Raw genomic sequence first — 17,479 nt, forward strand, 5'->3', positions numbered from 1 at the left:
CCCCAACACTCCCCCCTGACTCATCCAATCAGAGTGGGCTAAATTGTACACGCCCCGCCCCCATATCACACCGTGACCAATCAGAGTGTTCAGATGGGCAGCGGCTCTCTACCCTTTCCCACATTTTCCGGGCGCCCTTTACCAACATGGCTGTGGGCGCGGGGCACTCTGGGAATCGTAGTACGGCCTTTGCGTGTCTTCCTTACCTCAGAGGGGCGCGCTCTAGTCGCCGTGGGAAATCTTGTATGCAGCCGCGATGGCTGCTGGAAGTTGTAGTTCTCTGCCCTATCTCGGCCCCCTCCTGTTTCCGGTGCCGTCACGGGACAGAGCAGTCGGTGACAGTCCCGAGGGCCCCCGCCCCGCGCCCATGGCCGAGCCGGATCGTGAGTCAGGGGCCCCAATGGGAGGGTCGGGCCGCGCTGGGGCCTGACTGAGGGCTGCAGGCCCCGGGGCCCGAGGGCGGGCGTGGTGGGGTAGGAGATAGGGGGTATTTGGGGGGAATGGGATTCGGGGGGCTGTCGCCAAGTGATCCAGATTGCTAGATTGGTGGGTTTCTGGGTCGCGAGGTTTTAAGGGTCCGTTTGCCACGTCCCACAAGTTTCTAATGATCGCGTGTTTCTCGCACCTTAGTTGCTAAAGACCCTCGTTGCTAGGGACTTAGGATGCCGCAGTCCCAGTTGCTAAGGGTACCTGGTGGTTAGTGGCAACTGTAGGATGCTAGGGGACCCTTCGTGTCCCCTATCTCTTTCTTCCTCTCCTAAACCTACCATCCCCCGCACCACCTCTTCTCCCAAACCCGCCTCCAGGCGGAGTATCTCTTATCTTCTCCTTTTCTGCACTTCGCTCTGCTTGTAAACCTAATCCTCCCAGCACACACTCACACACTACCATGTCCTTCCTGACTCCTCCTAAGTCTCTTATGCCCTGTATGCTTTACTTTCTCCTCCCTCTCCTAACTTTTCCTGGCCCAGCCTCTTGTCCCTCACTAACTCACTCTACTCTCGGCACTCGCCATTCTAAGATCTGCTTTTCCCCCATCCCTTCCCTCCCTCTACTTGATTTTTACCCCCACTCCAGTATAACTAACTTGGTGGGTCTTTTGCCCGCCTCTGCCCTGCTGCTTTGAAGCCCTTCATTCCCTCTTAACCACTCCCTTCACCGTAACCTTAACGACGTCTGCTCCCCCTCCTCCCCCAGCCTCTGACCCTGTGGAGACCCAGGCAGGGAAGGTGCAGGAGGCTCAGGTGAGATGGGGGAGAGGGCGGAGGGAAGGAGAGAAATGGACTTCTCACACCCCACACCCCACAGCCCACACAGGGGGGAGGTGGCAGAGGGGAGACAGATTCCCCCAGGGTCCTCAGCTCACTGCCCTAGTCCCTCACCCCACCTCTGGGTTCAGCCTCCCTGGGAATGGTGGATTCTGGGTACTGCCAGGGAAGGGTGTGCAGCCTCAACCCCAGGCCAACCCTCCCAAACTTTCCTCTCTCCTTGCCCTCCCTCTATCCCTTCTGAACCTCATTTGAGCTAGGCATGGGAGAGATTTGGTCCCTGAACTCACAGATCTCATGGAGAAGTGACCCTACAGGGTGATAATGAAAAATAGCTCAGGGCACTTTGGGAGCCCAGAGTAAACTTTGTAGGGTCACAGAGATTTCAGCCAGGCCCCTCCCTGGAGGACTCCACAGGCTGATCTAGGAGTCAGGTTGAGATACAGACCCATGGTAGTAAGTGTAGGAAAACTTAGAATTTTCTTCGGCAAGGTGAGAAATGGTGTCCCACGCAGAAAGTACAGCTTGTGCAAACCCTGGGGGGCATGAAAGAGTGTGCCGGGTTCAGTAGTGGTCAGCTAATTATATTCATGATTAGCATTTTTTGAGCACTTAACTGCAGCTGGGTACCCTGGTTAATGCTCCACAAGCGTCATTTCATTTCATTTCATCTTCCTGGTATCCCTGTTAGGAGTGAGGCCTATTTTGGCCGTTTTAGAGATGTGAAATTTGAAGCAGAGTTAAGTGACTTGCCCTCTCTCCCTTGGCTAGAAGAGCAGGGGTGGGTTTGCAACCCACCCTGCACCCAGCACATTGCCTTGCGGACACTTCATTTCAGTCTCGCAGAGGCCTGACCGGCACCTCCAGCTCCCCCTCAGGCCTAGTTGTTCCCACGTGCTGGGCAGGGCCCTCAAATCCTTCTACAGAGCCTCACTGTCCGCAACCTGAAAGCGTGCCAGCGCACCCACGGACACAGGATCGCGGTTCAGATGGAGGGCAAGGCAGGGGCTGTGATACCAGCATCCTGTAGATGCTCGGCAGAGCCACACAGAGGGTGGAAGAGCTTCCCGTCAGGCCGGGCTTCTCCTTCGCCTGGCTCCCAAAGCACGACCACTGTCAGAGAAAAAGGTCTCATGGGAAAAAGGGATCCTCAGTCCCAAAGAGAGAGATTCAGGGATGTAAACTACAGCATTGTCTGTGATAGGGCAAAACTGGAAACTGCCCAAACGGCTGACAGTTACTGACAGTTGACAGGTTAAATGAACTCTGGTGCCTCCTTACAATGCAACACTATGTAGCTGTTTAGAAGAACGAGGTGGGTCTGTTGGATATTGTTCTGTGCAAAATGCAAAGTGCAGCATCAGACTGTGGTATGACCCATTTCTGGTGAAACAGAAGAGGTCTGGAGTAATTACTGTTGTACTGTTAATAGTGGTTCTCTTGAAGTGGGGGGTTGGGGGGCAAGGGAATTATGAGGCAAGTGCCCGCAAGTTATACACTGTCTAATGGTCAAGCTTTTTGTTCAGCTCATACAATCTTAAAGTAACAAAAGGCTTTACATATGTTTGTAAGGGAGGTTCCTATTCAGAGACGTTTGGAACCAGAGTAGTGAGTGATGGCGGAAAGGGGTGTTGGAGGGGTTTGAAGCAGGAGAGTGAGTTGGTGAGGACTGTGTTTTTCTGAGGGCCATTGCAGGGCCCAGGCCTGGTCCAGGACACAGTAGATGTTCATTTGTTCCATTCTGCATGGTTCTGGAACCCCTACCCAGTGCCAGACCCTAGTCTTGGTGCTGGGGATCCAAAGGGGACTAGGAAAAATCCCCGCCTTTTTGGAGCTGCCACCAAGGTGGACTCTGGATGTTTGGGATCAGATTAGACCGGAGAAGCCAAAGACTTTTGAAGGCAGGGAAGCGGGCCAACCCGGACAGGCCATTGTGCAGAGGGCAGTAGAGTAGATCAGAGGTGGAGACTGAGCCTAGGGAGGAGGCCAGGACAGGGCCCCTGGGGGGAGCACCTGGACCAGGTGGAGCCCTGGAGAGGGACTACATCAGGGCAGGAGAGCAGGGGAAGGAGGCGGAAGCCACATTGAGATGGGGCTGGGAAGAAGGAGCATGTCTGGGGGAGATGCTAAGGCCAGTTTAGGACACTGTTTGGGAGTGAGGGGCTGGAAGTCATTTAGGGGGAGGCATCCAGGAGGCTGCAGAAACCCTGGATCTGGGGACAGAGGGGTGGCATCATCAGTGACTAGGCCGAGACCTCTGCGTGGATGAGGCAGCCAACCCAGGGAAGGTGGATGGAGAAGGTTGGGAGGGCCCAGGACAGAGTCCCAGACCTGCAATCTGGCTGAGGGGAGGAGTCAATAAAGGAGATGGAGGGGTTGGAAAGGTGGAGTTGGGAGACTGAGGCAGGAGGGTGAGGACCAAGGGTTTCTACCAGCATTATTCACGGTAGTGACTTAGATGAGGAGGGCTGCTTGGGTGGCAGGCCCACACTACAGGGGACAAGAGGACGTGGACACAAGGGGGTGACGATAGCCATAGCCAGCCCCCTGGGCTGTTCTGAGCACCTCACAGAGGTGAAGTCACTTCATGGCACAGTAGCCCTCAGAGGTGGGGTGATAAAGAATGCCAAGTCACTCCCAGGAGACAGTGCTCCTCGCAAGTAGCAGGGCTGGGTTTCTACCACAGGTAGCCTGTCCCAGAGCCCACATCCTGGCCCCCAGTGCCCGCTGTCCCCTACCACCCCTCCCTTCCTGGGGCCCACCTCCCAGCCTTCTCCCTAAACCCAAGTGTCACCCTTCCTCCGACTTCTTTCCGTCCCTAACCCCGCTGCTGGGGCCTGGTCACCCCACCCCCACCCCTTCCAGGACTCGGATTCAGACACTGAGGGAGGAGCGGCCGGTGGCGAGGAAGCAGAGAGTGAGTATCTTCCTTGGGCACACAGTTCTGGGGGCCAGTTTAGGGCCGGGATCTGGTTGCTCACCTCCACCTGGGGTGATCTTCAAAGTATGTAGTAATGGATGCAGTGCCAGCACCTGGAGGCCCCTGACCAGGCCAGGCAATGAGCCTTGAGTCATGAGCAGGTGGGGGATCCCGGAGCTGGGGCAGGGATACTCGGGGCCTCTGTGCACCCCAACCAAATGCCCGCCCAGCTGCTGTCTCTTGTTTTTTGGCCAGTGGACTTCCTGCGGAATTTCTTCTCCCAGACACTGGGCCTAGGCACCCAGAAGGAGCGTCTGCTGGATGAACTAACCCTGGAAGGGGTGGCCCGCTACATGCAGAGCGAGCGCTGTAAGTCCCCTACCTGCATGTGGCCCCCTGCCCCAGCCTGGTCCCCAGTGACTCCTCAGCCCCAACCAGTCACAGCTTTCATCTGCAAGTGACAAGAAACCCAACTCCAGCTGGCTTGTGCCCCAAAAGGAGTATGTTGACTCTGTAACTAAAACCCCCGGTTTAAGCAGGGCCAGATTCAAGGGCTTCTGTGTTGTTGTCAAAAATCTTAACCCTCTCCAGTGCTGCTCTTCTCTGTGTTGGGGTGAAGGTGGCATCTGGCAGCTAAAAGCAAGTTCCACCAGCCTAGCAGCTCCCACTGAAGAGAACATCTTTCTCCCAGTGGTTCCAGCCAAAGAGCCGAGGTTGGCTCCGATTGGCCAGGTTGGGTCACATTCCTGCCCTTGAACCAATCACCACATCTCTGACTGAGCAAGCCTGTGTGAAGAATTAAGATGCTACTAATAGTAACTACCTCATCGGGTTATGAGGGGGTCAATAAATGAATAGATGTAAATGCCTGGAACGGGGCCTGGAGCATAGCAAGAGCTATGTAAGTGTTCTCCGTGAAGATTCTTAAAAGAGGCTTGTCTCGGGGTTGGTGGGCAGGTGCCCCTTTACTGGGTCACTATGTAATTTATATTTCTTGCTGGGAGTTGAGGTCACCAGAGTCTGAGAAACGGAGCCCTCGGCAGTCCTCAACTAGAACAATCGACCCTTTGAGGGTCCTGAACAGCCTTTTGTTGAGGACGTCTTCTCCGGTTTCCCTGGCCTCCAGCTGCTGCCGTCTCCCTCCTCTGGCAGCCAGGCCCGCCGCCCCAAGCCCCCCTCTCCCGGGACAGGCTGGCGGCTGTCTGCAGCCATCTTCTGGCCTGAGTGGGCCCCAAAGAGAACACAGCGGCTACAAAGCTTTCGTTCCTTCCGTCCTCCTGCCCTGGGTTTTAGGATAATTGGCTCATGAGAGTGCCTAGGAGGGGATCGTAGTAAGTGATAACAGTTCATCGAGCTCTCACTATCTGCCAGGCACTAGGTGAAGCACTTGACAGGCGTCCTCTCATTTGATCTTCATATGATACTCGTGAGGTCATCACAGGAGTCATCTGGACAGAGAAGGAAACTGAGGCACAGAGAGGCTGTGACTTGATGCGGGGTCACACAGCTGGCGAGAGACAGAGTCACGGCTCAACCCCAGGCTGCCTGAATCCAGAGCACACACTCCCTTCCACATGGCCCCTGTGAAGTGTCATCCTAAGATGAAGCCAAGGGCTGAGGCAGTGGCAGGCCACAGCCCTTGTCACCCTTGCTGTCTGCCTTTGCACAGAACACCCCAGAGGCGCCCAGTTCATGAGGACTCACACTTGTGTCTGTCCATCAGTGGACGGACAGTTGCCAGGGTACCATGTGGCAGGGCGGCCAGCCATCCAGCCCCTGAAGAGGCAATTGGGCTATTTCTGCACAGCCCCATGTGCTTGTAAAATGAGTCCACCTCCTATCTCATCTTTCCTTCTTCTTTTCTGAAAGCTGGTGACAATGGGGCAACAAAGATCATCTAGGTATATGAATCGTGGGTCTAAAGAAGTTGAGTACAATTGACATAAAGAATAATTAGTGTCGGGCTCTGACCTAAGCTTCATATGAATGAATTCATTCTCTCAATAGCCTTGCGAGGCCAGTGCTGTAATTATGCCCATTTTACAAAGCAGGAAACTGAAGCCTGGAGTGGGGATCTGAACTAAGACATCCCCTGCCCCCACGCAGATGTGCGGGAGAGCCCGGAACGTAAGCCCTCATCCGCTCTGCTGCTCACCAGGTGTGGGCAGGCTGAGAGCAGTGAATCTTTGGCCTCCACCTGAAAATTACCAGACTTTGGTGGCTGATATGCATTTGATTATGGGGGGAAGGATGTTTAGAATATGCTAGAAATAGATGGCCATCCAAGATTGTGTCCACAAGATGAGAGGTGGCCAGGGATTTTTTTCACAATAACCTGCAGCTCTTCCAGGGAAACCCCTGTCCCTGCCCGCTCACTGAGATCTCATGCGTTTTTGTCCAGTTCTAGCTAGGAGAAATTTCTCTCCATGCGGCCTTCTCTTGAGTCTTTCCACATTGGTATAATTTCAAACCCTTGGATTCTTTGACCCCATACTGGCTCTTCCACCAGTGGACTGTGTGGCCTCCTCCCCCTATCTGAGCCTCAGGTTCCTCTTCTGTAAAATGGGGTGTTAACAGTACCGGCCTTGAGATGGGTGGGAGGACTATTCATGGATCTGAAGTGCTTGCCCCAGGGCCTGGCATGGAGTAACTGGCTTCAGGGGCTGGGATGGGTGGTGTTACCTGGGGGCTAAGCAAACCATGTCATGTGATACATAAACTCTCCTCCAGGTCGAAGGGTCATCTGTTTGGTGGGAGCTGGAATCTCCACATGTAAGTGCCCCCCTCCCCGTATAGCTGCCCCCTGACTGCGGTGCTGCTTTGAGGGGCTGGGGAGGAGCTGTGAGTGGGTCCTCACCTGGGAGGGTTGGTGTGGTAGAGACGGGGCCGAGATCCCTGATCAGTTGCCCCCTGCCCCTCCTCCGCTAGCCGCGGGCATCCCTGACTTCCGCTCCCCAACCACGGGCCTCTACGCCAACCTGGAGAAGTACCATCTTCCCTACCCAGAGGCCATCTTTGAGATCAGCTACTTCAAGGTGCGTGTCCTGCAGGGAGGAACGTCTGTAATGATGGGAATGGGGCCACATGGCCCCAGCTCTCATCTCACCAGGAGCATCTGGGCGCCTACCTGCCCTCTGGCTCTCTCTCCCACAGAAACATCCAGAGCCATTCTTTACCCTCGCCAAGGAACTCTATCCAGGGCAGTTCAAGGTGAGCTCTTTTTCACAGGGGTGATGGGCAGGGGCAGAGGAGGAGGAGGGAGGGACAGGAAGGAGGGAGGTTGGGAGACAGCAGGCATGGGAAGGCCCCTTCTGCGGCCCTTCAGAGAAATATCATATAACCATTAAGTACATGGGCTCCGGGCCCAGTCTGCCTATGTCCAAGTCCTGGTCCTTCATTTCCTGCTCTTGTGTCCTCAAGCCTCAGTTTTTCCATCTGTAAAATGAAGCTGGTAATAGTGCATGAAAAGGGTTGTCGTGAGGCTTAAATGAGTTAACCACCCGGGTAAGAGCCCAGACTCGAGCCTGGCTGCTCTTGTGCTCATCCCAACTCCACATCTTACCAGCTGTGTGACTGGCAAGACAGTTGACCTCCCTGTGCCTCAGTTCCCTCATCTGTGAAATGAGGATAACGATGGTCTGCGCCCACGAGGTCCACGGGGATGATTCCGTGAGGGAAAACAGGCACAGTGCCTTGAACGGTTCTGGCACGTGGCGCGCGTGGTGTCCTCCGCTGTCCTCAGCCTTGCTGTGATTGCTCCCCTCCAGCCAACCATCTGTCACTACTTCATCCGCCTGCTGAAGGAGAAAGGGCTGCTTCTGCGCTGCTACACGCAGGTAGGCAGGGCCATGGGCATCCGGGGAGGAAGAGGGCGAGCTGGATGTGGCCGGCACCCTGGTGCCTAAGAGTTCAGGGCACCAGAGAATGAGACTGCTTCTCTGTCACATGACTGGCAGTGAGTCACTTTCCCTCTCTCAGCCTCAGTTTCCCCTTTCTATAAAGCAGAGGCCAGAACAGCCTCGCCCCCTCGGGTCTGTGGCTGTGAACTCCCCTCAGGGCCATACCACGTGGGCTGAGAGAGGACCCCTTCTCTGAGAAGACACGATTTTGCAGATTTCATATTTGTTAGGGTTTTCCAGCAGATGACACCAAAGTGACTTGGCCTAACGCAATCAGGGCACCCTGGCAATTTTCCAGCTGGTGGTTATAAAGTCTTAAGGAAGGGATACCTTTTTATCATTTGCACAAAGGCCTCAGATGTACCAGGGGGCTCATCCATGTCAAGTGCTCAACCAGGGGCCTCACCCCAGGGTTCTCAGGCAAGGACGGCTCCCATTGTGGGTTTCTGAATTAGTCAAAAACGTTTGCCCTTCTACCTTTCTTTTAGGAACATGTATTGAAATTACATGCTGTAGCATGGCGGTGATATCATTCATGCTCTAATTCCCAAAATTATAAAATAGAGAACACATGAAATAAAGTGAAATAAAGCGATGTTGGAATAGCTTGTGCACCTGGCAGTTGGGAGCCTGCAGCCCCAGACACTGCCACCAGGGGGAGGATGAATTCTTTTTAGGTTCTTAAATGGGGACCCGCGCTCTCACCTAAGGTGGGTGGTGGCAGCCAGGGAAGGGATGGCCTCCTCCTTCCAGGAGGAGCCCCAGCTCAGGATAAACCTGGCCTTTCTTCCCAGAGAGTCAGAGAGCCACAGGACGTGGCTCAGGCTTGATGCAAATGGCTCACCTGAAGCCAAGCGCCTTCTGCGTGTGCGGTCATAAAATCCTCACTACGGCCCTGCTGGCAAACCTGTTTGTCAGTTTCTGTGACAGTGTTTACTGAGTGCCAACCCTGTGCCAGGCCCTGCAGGCAGCGAATGGAGCAGACATCCCTGCCCTCCTGGAGCTGACGCTCTAGTGTGGGGAGAGACGGGGGACAAGCTGGATGAGTGGCATCTCCAGTCTGTCAGGTGGTGAGAGGCCTAGGGAGCATGATTAAGCAGGAAAGGGGAATCAGAAGCTGTGTGTATGTGGGTGTGTCTCTGTGTGTGGGTGCAAGGAGTGCTGTGTTGTTGTAAACAAGGTGTCAGGGAAGGCCTCACTGAGAAGGGGGACTTTTTTTTTATTCATATTTTTTATTGAAGCGTAGTTGATTTACAGTGTTAGTTTCAGGTGTACGAGAAAGTGATTCAGTCATACATAAATATACATAATTTTTTTCCAGATTCTTTTAGACGGGGAACATTTAAACAAAGACCTGTAGGAGGGGAAGGAGGGAGCCATGGGATTATCTGGGGTGGTTGGGAAGTGCATCCAGGCAAAGGTCCTGGGGTTAGACTATATTTGGCGTGATCAAGAAGTTGGATCTGAGTGAGCGAGGAGGACAGTGGTAGGAGAAGATGGAGGAGACAAGGTCAGGGAGGTGACAGATCAGGGAATACAAGGGTGGACTGTATGGGGCCTTGGGGGACACAGAGAGTGCTCTGTCCTTTACCCTGAGTGAGATGGAGCACTGCAAGGCTCTGAGCAGGGCAGGGACATGATCTGACCCAAGTGTTCACAAGGTCCCTCTGGCTGAGCGTGGGGGCCAGACTGTGGGGGCGGGCTGGGAAGGTTGGTACAGAGACCTGGGAAGAGGTTGCTGTGATGGTCTAAGCAGGAAAGGATGGAGGTCAGACCAAGGAGGGAGCTGTCGATGGGGAGACGTGGGCAGGTTATGATCCCATTGTGAAGATGGAGTTAACAGGACTTGCCAATGATTCGTGAGAGAGAGGCGTAAAGGAAAAGGACGACCGGACAGCTCTCAGCCTGAGCACTTGCTGCTTTTTACTGAGATGGTGGGACGTGTCAGTGTGGGGGGCAGAGGAAGAGTTCAGTTTAAGGCCCGTTGAGGGTGAGATGCCCTGTGGACAACCACGTGGAGATGTGGGCAGACAGCTGGACCCTGGAGTCTGGACTGAGCTGGAGAACAGCATGTAAACGATGTTTACACTCTCCAGACAAGATGAGATGAGATCACGGGGGTCTCGGCATGAGAAACCCAGGCCCAGGACGCAGTGGCCCATCAGGGCTGCTCAGAATGCTGCTTCCCAGCTCTGCTGGGGACGAAACCCCCACCCCTAACCACGAAAGCCTACCAGCTGCATGCTATTTTTAAACAAACGCCAACACGAATCTGCTCTGGGGTCTGTATAAAATGCTGCAGCATTTCCACACTCCTTGCAATACTTACTGCATGGATTTAACTACCCATACGTAGTCAAGATGGCATATTAAATGAAATAGACAGAGGTGGAAAAAATTTTTCCACCCTCACGTTTCATGAAACTATTTATTTTTTTTTCCCCTAAACTTGTCACCCTCTTCTTCAACCTCAACTACTTTAAGTCACTGACCCAGTTTTCTGGAACACACTGTCTTCACTTGTTTCTGAATTGTGACGATGCAGCACTTTTGAAGCTTTGCAGATGCTATTTTTATCTCAAGACACAAGTATCCATTCAAACCGGAGAACAGTTGTCTCCTTCATTCAAGTCACTGTGAGCTCCGCAGCAAAACGGTTTACAGTTCTTTTCAATCGATATCTATGGCATTGACATTACCCACGGGGTTTGGACTTGGCTATCTTTCACTTCAGCCTGTATCCACATCCCCGTAGCCACCTCACACTTCTTAAAATCATGTCCATCTGAGACGCAATGTTTTGAAAACATAAGTGAACCAAGGTTTAAAAATCAATAGGTTGCACTGAAAATCCACAGACTTCAGGCTCCTCTTAAAAGTTGGGAAAAGCTGGCTGCACCCTGGGTGGCTTTCCCAGAGGAGAGTGGTTGGCCGAGGCTGAGTGGCTGCTGCCCACCTTACGTAGTGACCACCTCCTCGGGGTCCTATTTCCTGCCCGATGCCAGGGTCAGCCATCAGTCGCTGTGCATCGCCCTGAGTTCATCGCTGCTTATCCTTCGTGGAGAGTTTCTTGGGCCACGTTCCCCAGTCCCAGCTTTCCTCCCCGGGGGCTACTGCTGTTGCCTGCTTCTTAGGCCTCCTTTGAAGATACTCTGTACTTAAGCAAGCAGGTACACAAATTCACATACTTCTTTTGCCACATCCTGGATACACTGCCTCTTCATGCTCTGGCCTTCTGATATCTTGAAGAGATTACTTCATATCAGTATTTACAGGTCAGCCATGTTTATCTTTGTGGTTTCTCCATCAAAAGTGGCTTCAAAGGGTAACACGGAGGCATTTAGGTAGACCTTTGATGCGCCATTTAGTTATCAGCACACACACTGCTTACCCATGTGTGAGGGAGTCGGTAGACTGAGTCAAATTACAAAGGCAAAACTGGCGTTTCTAGTGGGCACGGGGAGCTGCAGGGAGTCTGGGAAAAGTGACTCTTGTCCGCATGTTCTGGGGATAAACTGATTGCTGGCAGGGAGCAGAGAGGGCAGTCGGGGCTGTCTACCCTTGAAAGGGGTCCCTTTCTTTTGTTGATGGTGTCTCCGGGAAACCTTGTCTGGTCAGCTGTGGGCTGCACGTGACCGGCCACCCCTGGAATGTCTGTGTCCTCCATCACTGATCTCAGCAGCATTTCCCATGGGCAAACGATAGGATTGAGAAAGCACAAATGTCTTTGTTGAAGAGAAGAATATTCTCTCCTATTTAATAAGGAAAGTCTCTCCGTCTTAAAAGAATACAAGTTAGCATACTGTCTATGCCACAGATCAGAGCAAGATCCCTGACTGTTAAATGGGAAAACAGTGTGATTACAACCAAAGAAACCCTCCTGGTTCATTTATTTTATGTTAATACCTGGCTGGGGCTGCCACGTACAGCTGTGCAGGTTGGAGCCTGCAGAAGGATGCTGTATCTGCGTTGGCAGTGGAGACATTGGAGATGTGTCCATTTATTTCAACACATTTCTGGCAGGTGCCACGAGAGTGGTTGGTTCTAACAAAACAAATTTTCAGCAAAGCGACCCAGATTTACAGAAAAATGCCAGGGCTGGTTGGTGGCGGTTGGTCTGGGCCCATAGACATCTGAGTTTGGGCCCCTGCCTTTAAGCATCCATGACTTTTAGCTTTTCAGTGGCACCATCAGAATGGACAGAAGAGTTTTAGACACACCCTCCCTTTGCCTTCCCTCCCTCCTTTCTTGCCCCTTCTCACTTGCTTCTCTTGGCTCCAGGCTCTGCTTTCTGCCCCTGAGGGGCGTGGCTCACTCCTGACCCTCTTCCCTCCATCTCTCCCTGCAGAACATAGACACACTGGAGCGAGTGGCGGGACTGGAGCCCGAGGACCTGGTGGAGGCCCACGGCACCTTCTACACGTCGCACTGCATCAGCCCCGTCTGCCGGCAGGAGTACATGCTAAGCTGGATGAAAGGTGAGGGGCTGGAGGTCATCCACGACAGCGGGCCTCCCGGTCTCCAGGCACAGACACCAGTCCTGTCCTGCACAGCTCTGTGGCTCTTTTTAATAGATAATGGCAAAGATTTGAGGTGGTGGTGGGGGTTCATTTCCCCCAACCCCGCCTCACAGCCCGGTTATAACAGATGCAAACGCTAGACACAGAGATGTGCATTAGCCCACAGGCCCGCATGGTTATGCAGCCACGAAACTGTGTGGTTATGAAACCCTTGCTCTTTGTCCCTTGAGTGCTCTGACCCTGTCTGACATGAGGGGCTCATCAAAGGCAATGCGACTACATTCTAAGAAGAACAGAGTGTCTGATAGAACTTTCTGAGGTGAGGAAAGTGTTCCGTGTCTGCACTGTCCAAAATGGCCGCCACTTGTGGGGGAGGGTGTAGCTCAGTGGTAGAGCACTTGCCTGGCATGCAGGAGGTCTGGGGTTCGATCCCCAGTACCTCCACTAAAATAAATAAATAAACCTAATCACCTCCCCCACCCCCCAGAAAAGAAAAAAAGAGCAAAATGCAGTCACTTGTTACACGGGGCCATTGAGCGCTTAAAATGTGGCTAATGTGACTGAGGAATTGAATTGTTAATTTTCCTTCATGTTTATTAATTAAAATTTAAAAGCCACATGTGGCTCTAAGTACCAAATTGGACAGCCCTGTGCTCGAGGCACAGGATTCAACTGGCCCCCCAGCCAGATTCAGGCGAGCAGTCCCTGGAGTATGAAGCTGAACACTGCCCCAGCTAGGAATGAAGGCTGGGGCTGTCCCTAAGGGTGCAGCCTCCAGGGCTGGCTGAGGTCAGCATCTCTGTTCATGTGAAGGCAAAGTGTCCAAAAATGAAAAAGAGAGAGAGAGAAAAAAATTGCAGCCAATCTACATTTCTTGAACGCCAGGGAGAGCCTGTTTCTGACATCTTTTGTGCTGATTAAGAAGCCACTTATTTCACTCGTGGAAGCCCATTTCTGACATTCTTTATGCTGGTTTCACAAAGCCTCTGGTGTCCGTGTGAGATAAGGACAGCTGCAGCACTTAGAGCAGGGCCTCTGGGGTGTGGCCCTTCTGAGAAAATCCCAGCTGAGCGCCCCTGGGGCGAGGATGGCTGAATAGCCCAATGGCAGGCAGCTGGGGGCCATGTACAATTGACATTACCTCATTCTGTTTTACCAGCATAAGTCTCACCCACAAAATATCATGCTGTCAATGCAGAAATAGTCTAAAGTAAACTACAGACCTTAAAACAGTGCTCTGTAAATATTCGTTGAAGGAATGAGTGAATAGTTGAATGAGCCAGCTAGGATTCTGTGGGTTGCAAGTGACAGAATGCTTTCAGGCTTCCTTAATCAATAAGCAGTGAGGACGAGGATTATCATAAGCACGTGTGTACGTGGCGGGGGTGGGGGATCTGCCACAGAGCCCAAGGGTGGGAAGCAGCTGGGCCTAAGGCTTTGTCCCCATCTCAGGATCATCTGCATAATTCTTCCTTCTTTCTCCACCACCAGGCCTGGGACCTACCAGGCCTCTCTGAGCCACGGTGAAGTAGGGCTGCCCTCAAAAACCCACTGGAAGAGAGCTTCACTCTCGAGTCCAGATTCCACAGGTTGGAGGGTGTTTGGGGGAACCCAGTTGCCCCTATTGGGGGCAAGTTTTTACCTATTTGTGGTTTCATTTAACAGCTATAGCCTGGTGCTGGGAGCCACCCCAGGAATCCTGGGGGTCAGGGGGGAGGGGCAGCTCTCTAAGAAAGGAGGTCCTTCCTGAGCAGGGCCAGCAGCCCAGTGGGCTCCCCGCCTCCCTCTGTGACTGAGACATGTTTGTGTTGACAGTGAAGGAAGGGGCTGGGGGTGGGGGGCAGTTCAACTACAGTCCGGGCACAAAGCCCCTCACCTCCTTCTCTCCCTCCTTCCCCACGCCCAGAGAAGATCTTCTCGGAGGTGACCCCCAAGTGTGAGAAATGTCAGAGCGTGGTGAAGCCTGGTGAGCCTTGGGGCCAGGGACCAACCGTAGATCTTAGAATCGTAGATCAGGGCTGGGACCTCCGCCCCCACTCGCCCCTTCCTGAGAAGGCTGTGCTCCCCATCCACCCCCATCCCGCCACCCTCTCTCCCCACCACCAGTGCCCGGAAGCTGCCCCAGGGAGAGTGGGTTCCAAAGCTCCAAGCCTTTCCCCACTGCCCCGCCCTCCCACCCCAGCCCTCCCACCCCAGCCCTCAGGTCTGCCTTCTGCCCCTACCTGTTCTCTCTCTCCCTCCCTGCCTCTGTCTCGCTGTTTTTCACCCCCTCTTTCTGTCTCTGTGTCTGTCTATCCGTCTGTCTCCACCTCAGACATCGTGTTCTTCGGCGAGAACCTCCCAGCGCGTTTCTTCTCCTGCATGCAGTCAGTAAGTGTCCCCACCCGGTCCCGCCCTGGGGAAGGTCGCTTCCTCAACTAGCTGAGGGTGGGCTTGCGGTGGGGGACAGGGGACAGCAGCCCAGCCAGGCTGTGCGGCCCCTGAGCCCTCACTGGTCACTCCCTCTTTGCAGGACTTCCTGAAGGTCGACCTCCTCATCATCATGGGCACCTCCCTGCAGGTGCAGCCCTTTGCCTCCCTCATCGGCAAGTAGGTCGGGGGTCAGGGCTGTGGGGAGCTGCTGGGGATGAGGGTGGGGAGCCAGGACAGGCCCTCACCACTCAGCTCACCATCCCCCAGGGCACCCCTCTCCACCCCACGCCTGCTTATCAACAAGGAGAAGACTGGCCAGGTGAGTCCTTTCACCTGTACCCTTTGCCCTCACTCGGGCCCCGTGCGGCCTCTCCCGGCTTCCTCGCAAACCAGGACACAGGTGGCTGGGGAATCCCAGTACTTTGGACCCCTCAGCTCAGACCTAGGGATTCTGGAATCCACAGGGGTCAGATTCCAGGCTGCCCCGACTCTAGGATGCCACAGGCCCCTGGGTCATTCACTGTTTTGAGGGAGCGACAGGACCCCAGCTCAAAGCGGCATAAGCCAAAACAGGAGTGTTGGGCTTCCCAGGACTGAAGAGGCCCGCAGCAGTGCCCTGGGGAGTCACCTGCTCTCTCTCTTGGCTCCCTTTTCCTGAGGTGGCCTCACTCCCAGGGAGGGGCTCCCTCCTGCGGATGGATGTTTCCTCTAACAGGCAAGAACTACCCTGTGTCAGACACTGTTGTTCTAAGCATTTTCACTGTATTATTAACCCACCGACAGTACAGCCCTCGGAGTGGCTTAGCTGATTACCCCCACTCCACAGAGAAGGAGACTGAGGCTCAGAGAGGTCAGGCCACTTGAACAAAGTCACAGAGCTGGGATACAAACCCAGGCCACCTGGCTCCAGGGTCTCTGCTCTTAGCTCCCCACACCCCTCCCCCACCCCTCCCCCGCAGACTGACCCCTTCCTGGGGATGATGATGGGCCTCGGAGGAGGCATGGACTTCGACTCCAAGAAGGCCTACAGGTGAGGCCCGGCTGTGGTGGGGGGTGGAGCCTGCAAGGGGCAGGGCCAAGGTGGGAGGGAGGGAGGGCATGAAGGCACGGGGACAGGGCAGAGCCAGTGGGGTTCTGGGACAAGTCTGGGAGCTCTGACTCTCCCCCACCCGCAGGGACGTGGCCTGGCTGGGTGACTGCGATCAGGGCTGCCTGGCCCTTGCCGACCTCCTCGGATGGAAAGTGAGGCGCCCGAGCCACCCCAGCCCACCCCAAGCCCAGTCCCTGAACCCCCGCCCCACAGGTCCTATGGCCCTCTGACACATGGTGACCTCTGACGTCTGTGAACTTTGCCCCCTGCAGAAGGAGCTGGAGGACCTTGTACGGAAGGAGCATGCCAGCATAGATGCCCAGTCGGGGTCGGGGACCCCCAACCCCACCACCTCAGCTTCCCCCAAGAAGTCTCCGCCTCCCGCCAAGGATGAGGCCAGGACCACGGAGGGAGAGAAACCTCAGTGACAGCTGTGTCTCCCAGGCAGGATGCCCAGCTTTAGAACAGCTGAGCCCCAACCAGCCCTGGCCCCCTCTAACTTACAGCTCTTTTCTGGGGAGCTCAGAACATTTCCTCAATCTCTTAACTACTCTCTCCCAAAACTGGGGTCCCAGCACCCCTGACCCCAGCAAATCTCTAACATTTTAGGGGCTGAGGCTTGGGCAGCCTGCCTCTAACAGCCCACAGCCTCTAACCACCCCCAGGGCTTAGGATCAGCCGCCCCTAATCTCTAACTGCTCAGAGGCCAGGGGTGCCTTCAAACGTCTAACTGTCCCAGGACAAGGGCCCCAGGACCCCCCCACACTCTCTACTGCTCCCAGGGACCCAGGGCAAGTAGATGAAATCTAACCTACCCTGGGTGGTGGTGTGTGCCCTCCAAACAGAACTCCCACCCAGTGGTGGGGAATCTGAGCCTCGAGGCCTCCCAAGACTCTGCCTCCAGCTCCCAAAGTGGGTGCTGGGTCTCCTCACTCAGGACCCACTTCCCATGCGGGGGTGGGCAGATGGTGTTGCTTATTAGAGACAAATTAAAAACAAAAACAACTAACAATCAGCTGTCTGGCCTCACTGTTATTTTCTGCGGGTGCACAGGGAAATGGTTCGAGGAAGGGCGTTAGATCTTGGGCTACTAAGGAAACCAGAACATTGACAGGCTCTTAAGAGAAACAGAGTAAAGGGTGCCAAGGGAGGATTCCTGGGGCCGTGGGCATCTCCCAGCTCTTACCCCTGGACTCCCAGACTGCCAGGTTCCCTTCTTCCAAAGCCGGGTCACCTAAGGCCTAAGCCCCCGGAAAGAAGAAGGAGGGTTGACTTCAGATACACCCCAGCCCCGCCTCTTCCCCCCACCGCCACCAGCTCAGCTTCCTCTCTCTGCGAGGAACACTTTCACTTCCTGCTACTCCAGGCCT

The 17,479-nt window shown here is 54.4% G+C and overlaps 1 protein-coding gene and 1 non-coding gene across 4 annotated transcripts; both read left to right on the forward strand.

Annotated features, from left to right (window-relative positions):
• Positions 1-216: 216 nt before the first annotated feature.
• On the forward strand, positions 217-17,121 carry SIRT2 (sirtuin 2). Of its 3 annotated transcripts, XM_006215050.4 has the most exons (16): positions 221-383; positions 1,198-1,244; positions 4,134-4,185; positions 4,444-4,557; positions 6,919-6,960; positions 7,117-7,223; positions 7,342-7,398; positions 7,956-8,024; positions 12,436-12,565; positions 14,514-14,573; positions 14,922-14,977; positions 15,120-15,196; positions 15,287-15,338; positions 15,979-16,049; positions 16,195-16,261; positions 16,382-17,121. In XM_006215050.4, the coding sequence occupies exons 1-16, from the start codon at positions 257-259 to the stop codon at positions 16,535-16,537; spliced, it is 1,284 nt and encodes a 427-aa protein (XP_006215112.2). In that variant the 5' UTR covers positions 221-256; the 3' UTR covers positions 16,538-17,121. The 3 variants fall into 3 exon arrangements, with proteins under 3 accessions (XP_072823226.1, XP_072823225.1, XP_006215112.2); XM_072967124.1 differs by lacking the exon at positions 4,444-4,557 and having other exon boundaries at positions 219-383; XM_072967125.1 differs by lacking the exons at positions 1,198-1,244; positions 4,444-4,557 and having other exon boundaries at positions 217-383.
• On the forward strand, positions 12,979-13,051 carry TRNAA-GGC (transfer RNA alanine (anticodon GGC)). Its single transcript has one exon. It is a non-coding gene; the product is annotated as a tRNA-Ala (tRNA).
• Positions 17,122-17,479: the final 358 nt, after the last annotated feature.

Source organism: Vicugna pacos, chromosome 9 (genome assembly GCF_048564905.1).
Source record: "Vicugna pacos chromosome 9, VicPac4, whole genome shotgun sequence".
In the NCBI taxonomy this organism is placed as follows: Eukaryota; Metazoa; Chordata; class Mammalia; order Artiodactyla; family Camelidae; genus Vicugna; species Vicugna pacos.

Coding starts and splice junctions, on each gene's coding strand:
- SIRT2 (XM_006215050.4), top strand. CDS start 257: ATGGCTGCTGGAAGTTGTAGTTCTCTGCCCTATCTCGGCCCCCTCCTG. Junction 14,574..14,921: donor TCAGAGCGTGGTGAAGCCTG/GTGAGCCTTGGG, acceptor TCTCCACCTCAG/ACATCGTGTTCTTCGGCGAG. Junction 14,978..15,119: donor TCTTCTCCTGCATGCAGTCA/GTAAGTGTCCCC, acceptor CCCTCTTTGCAG/GACTTCCTGAAGGTCGACCT.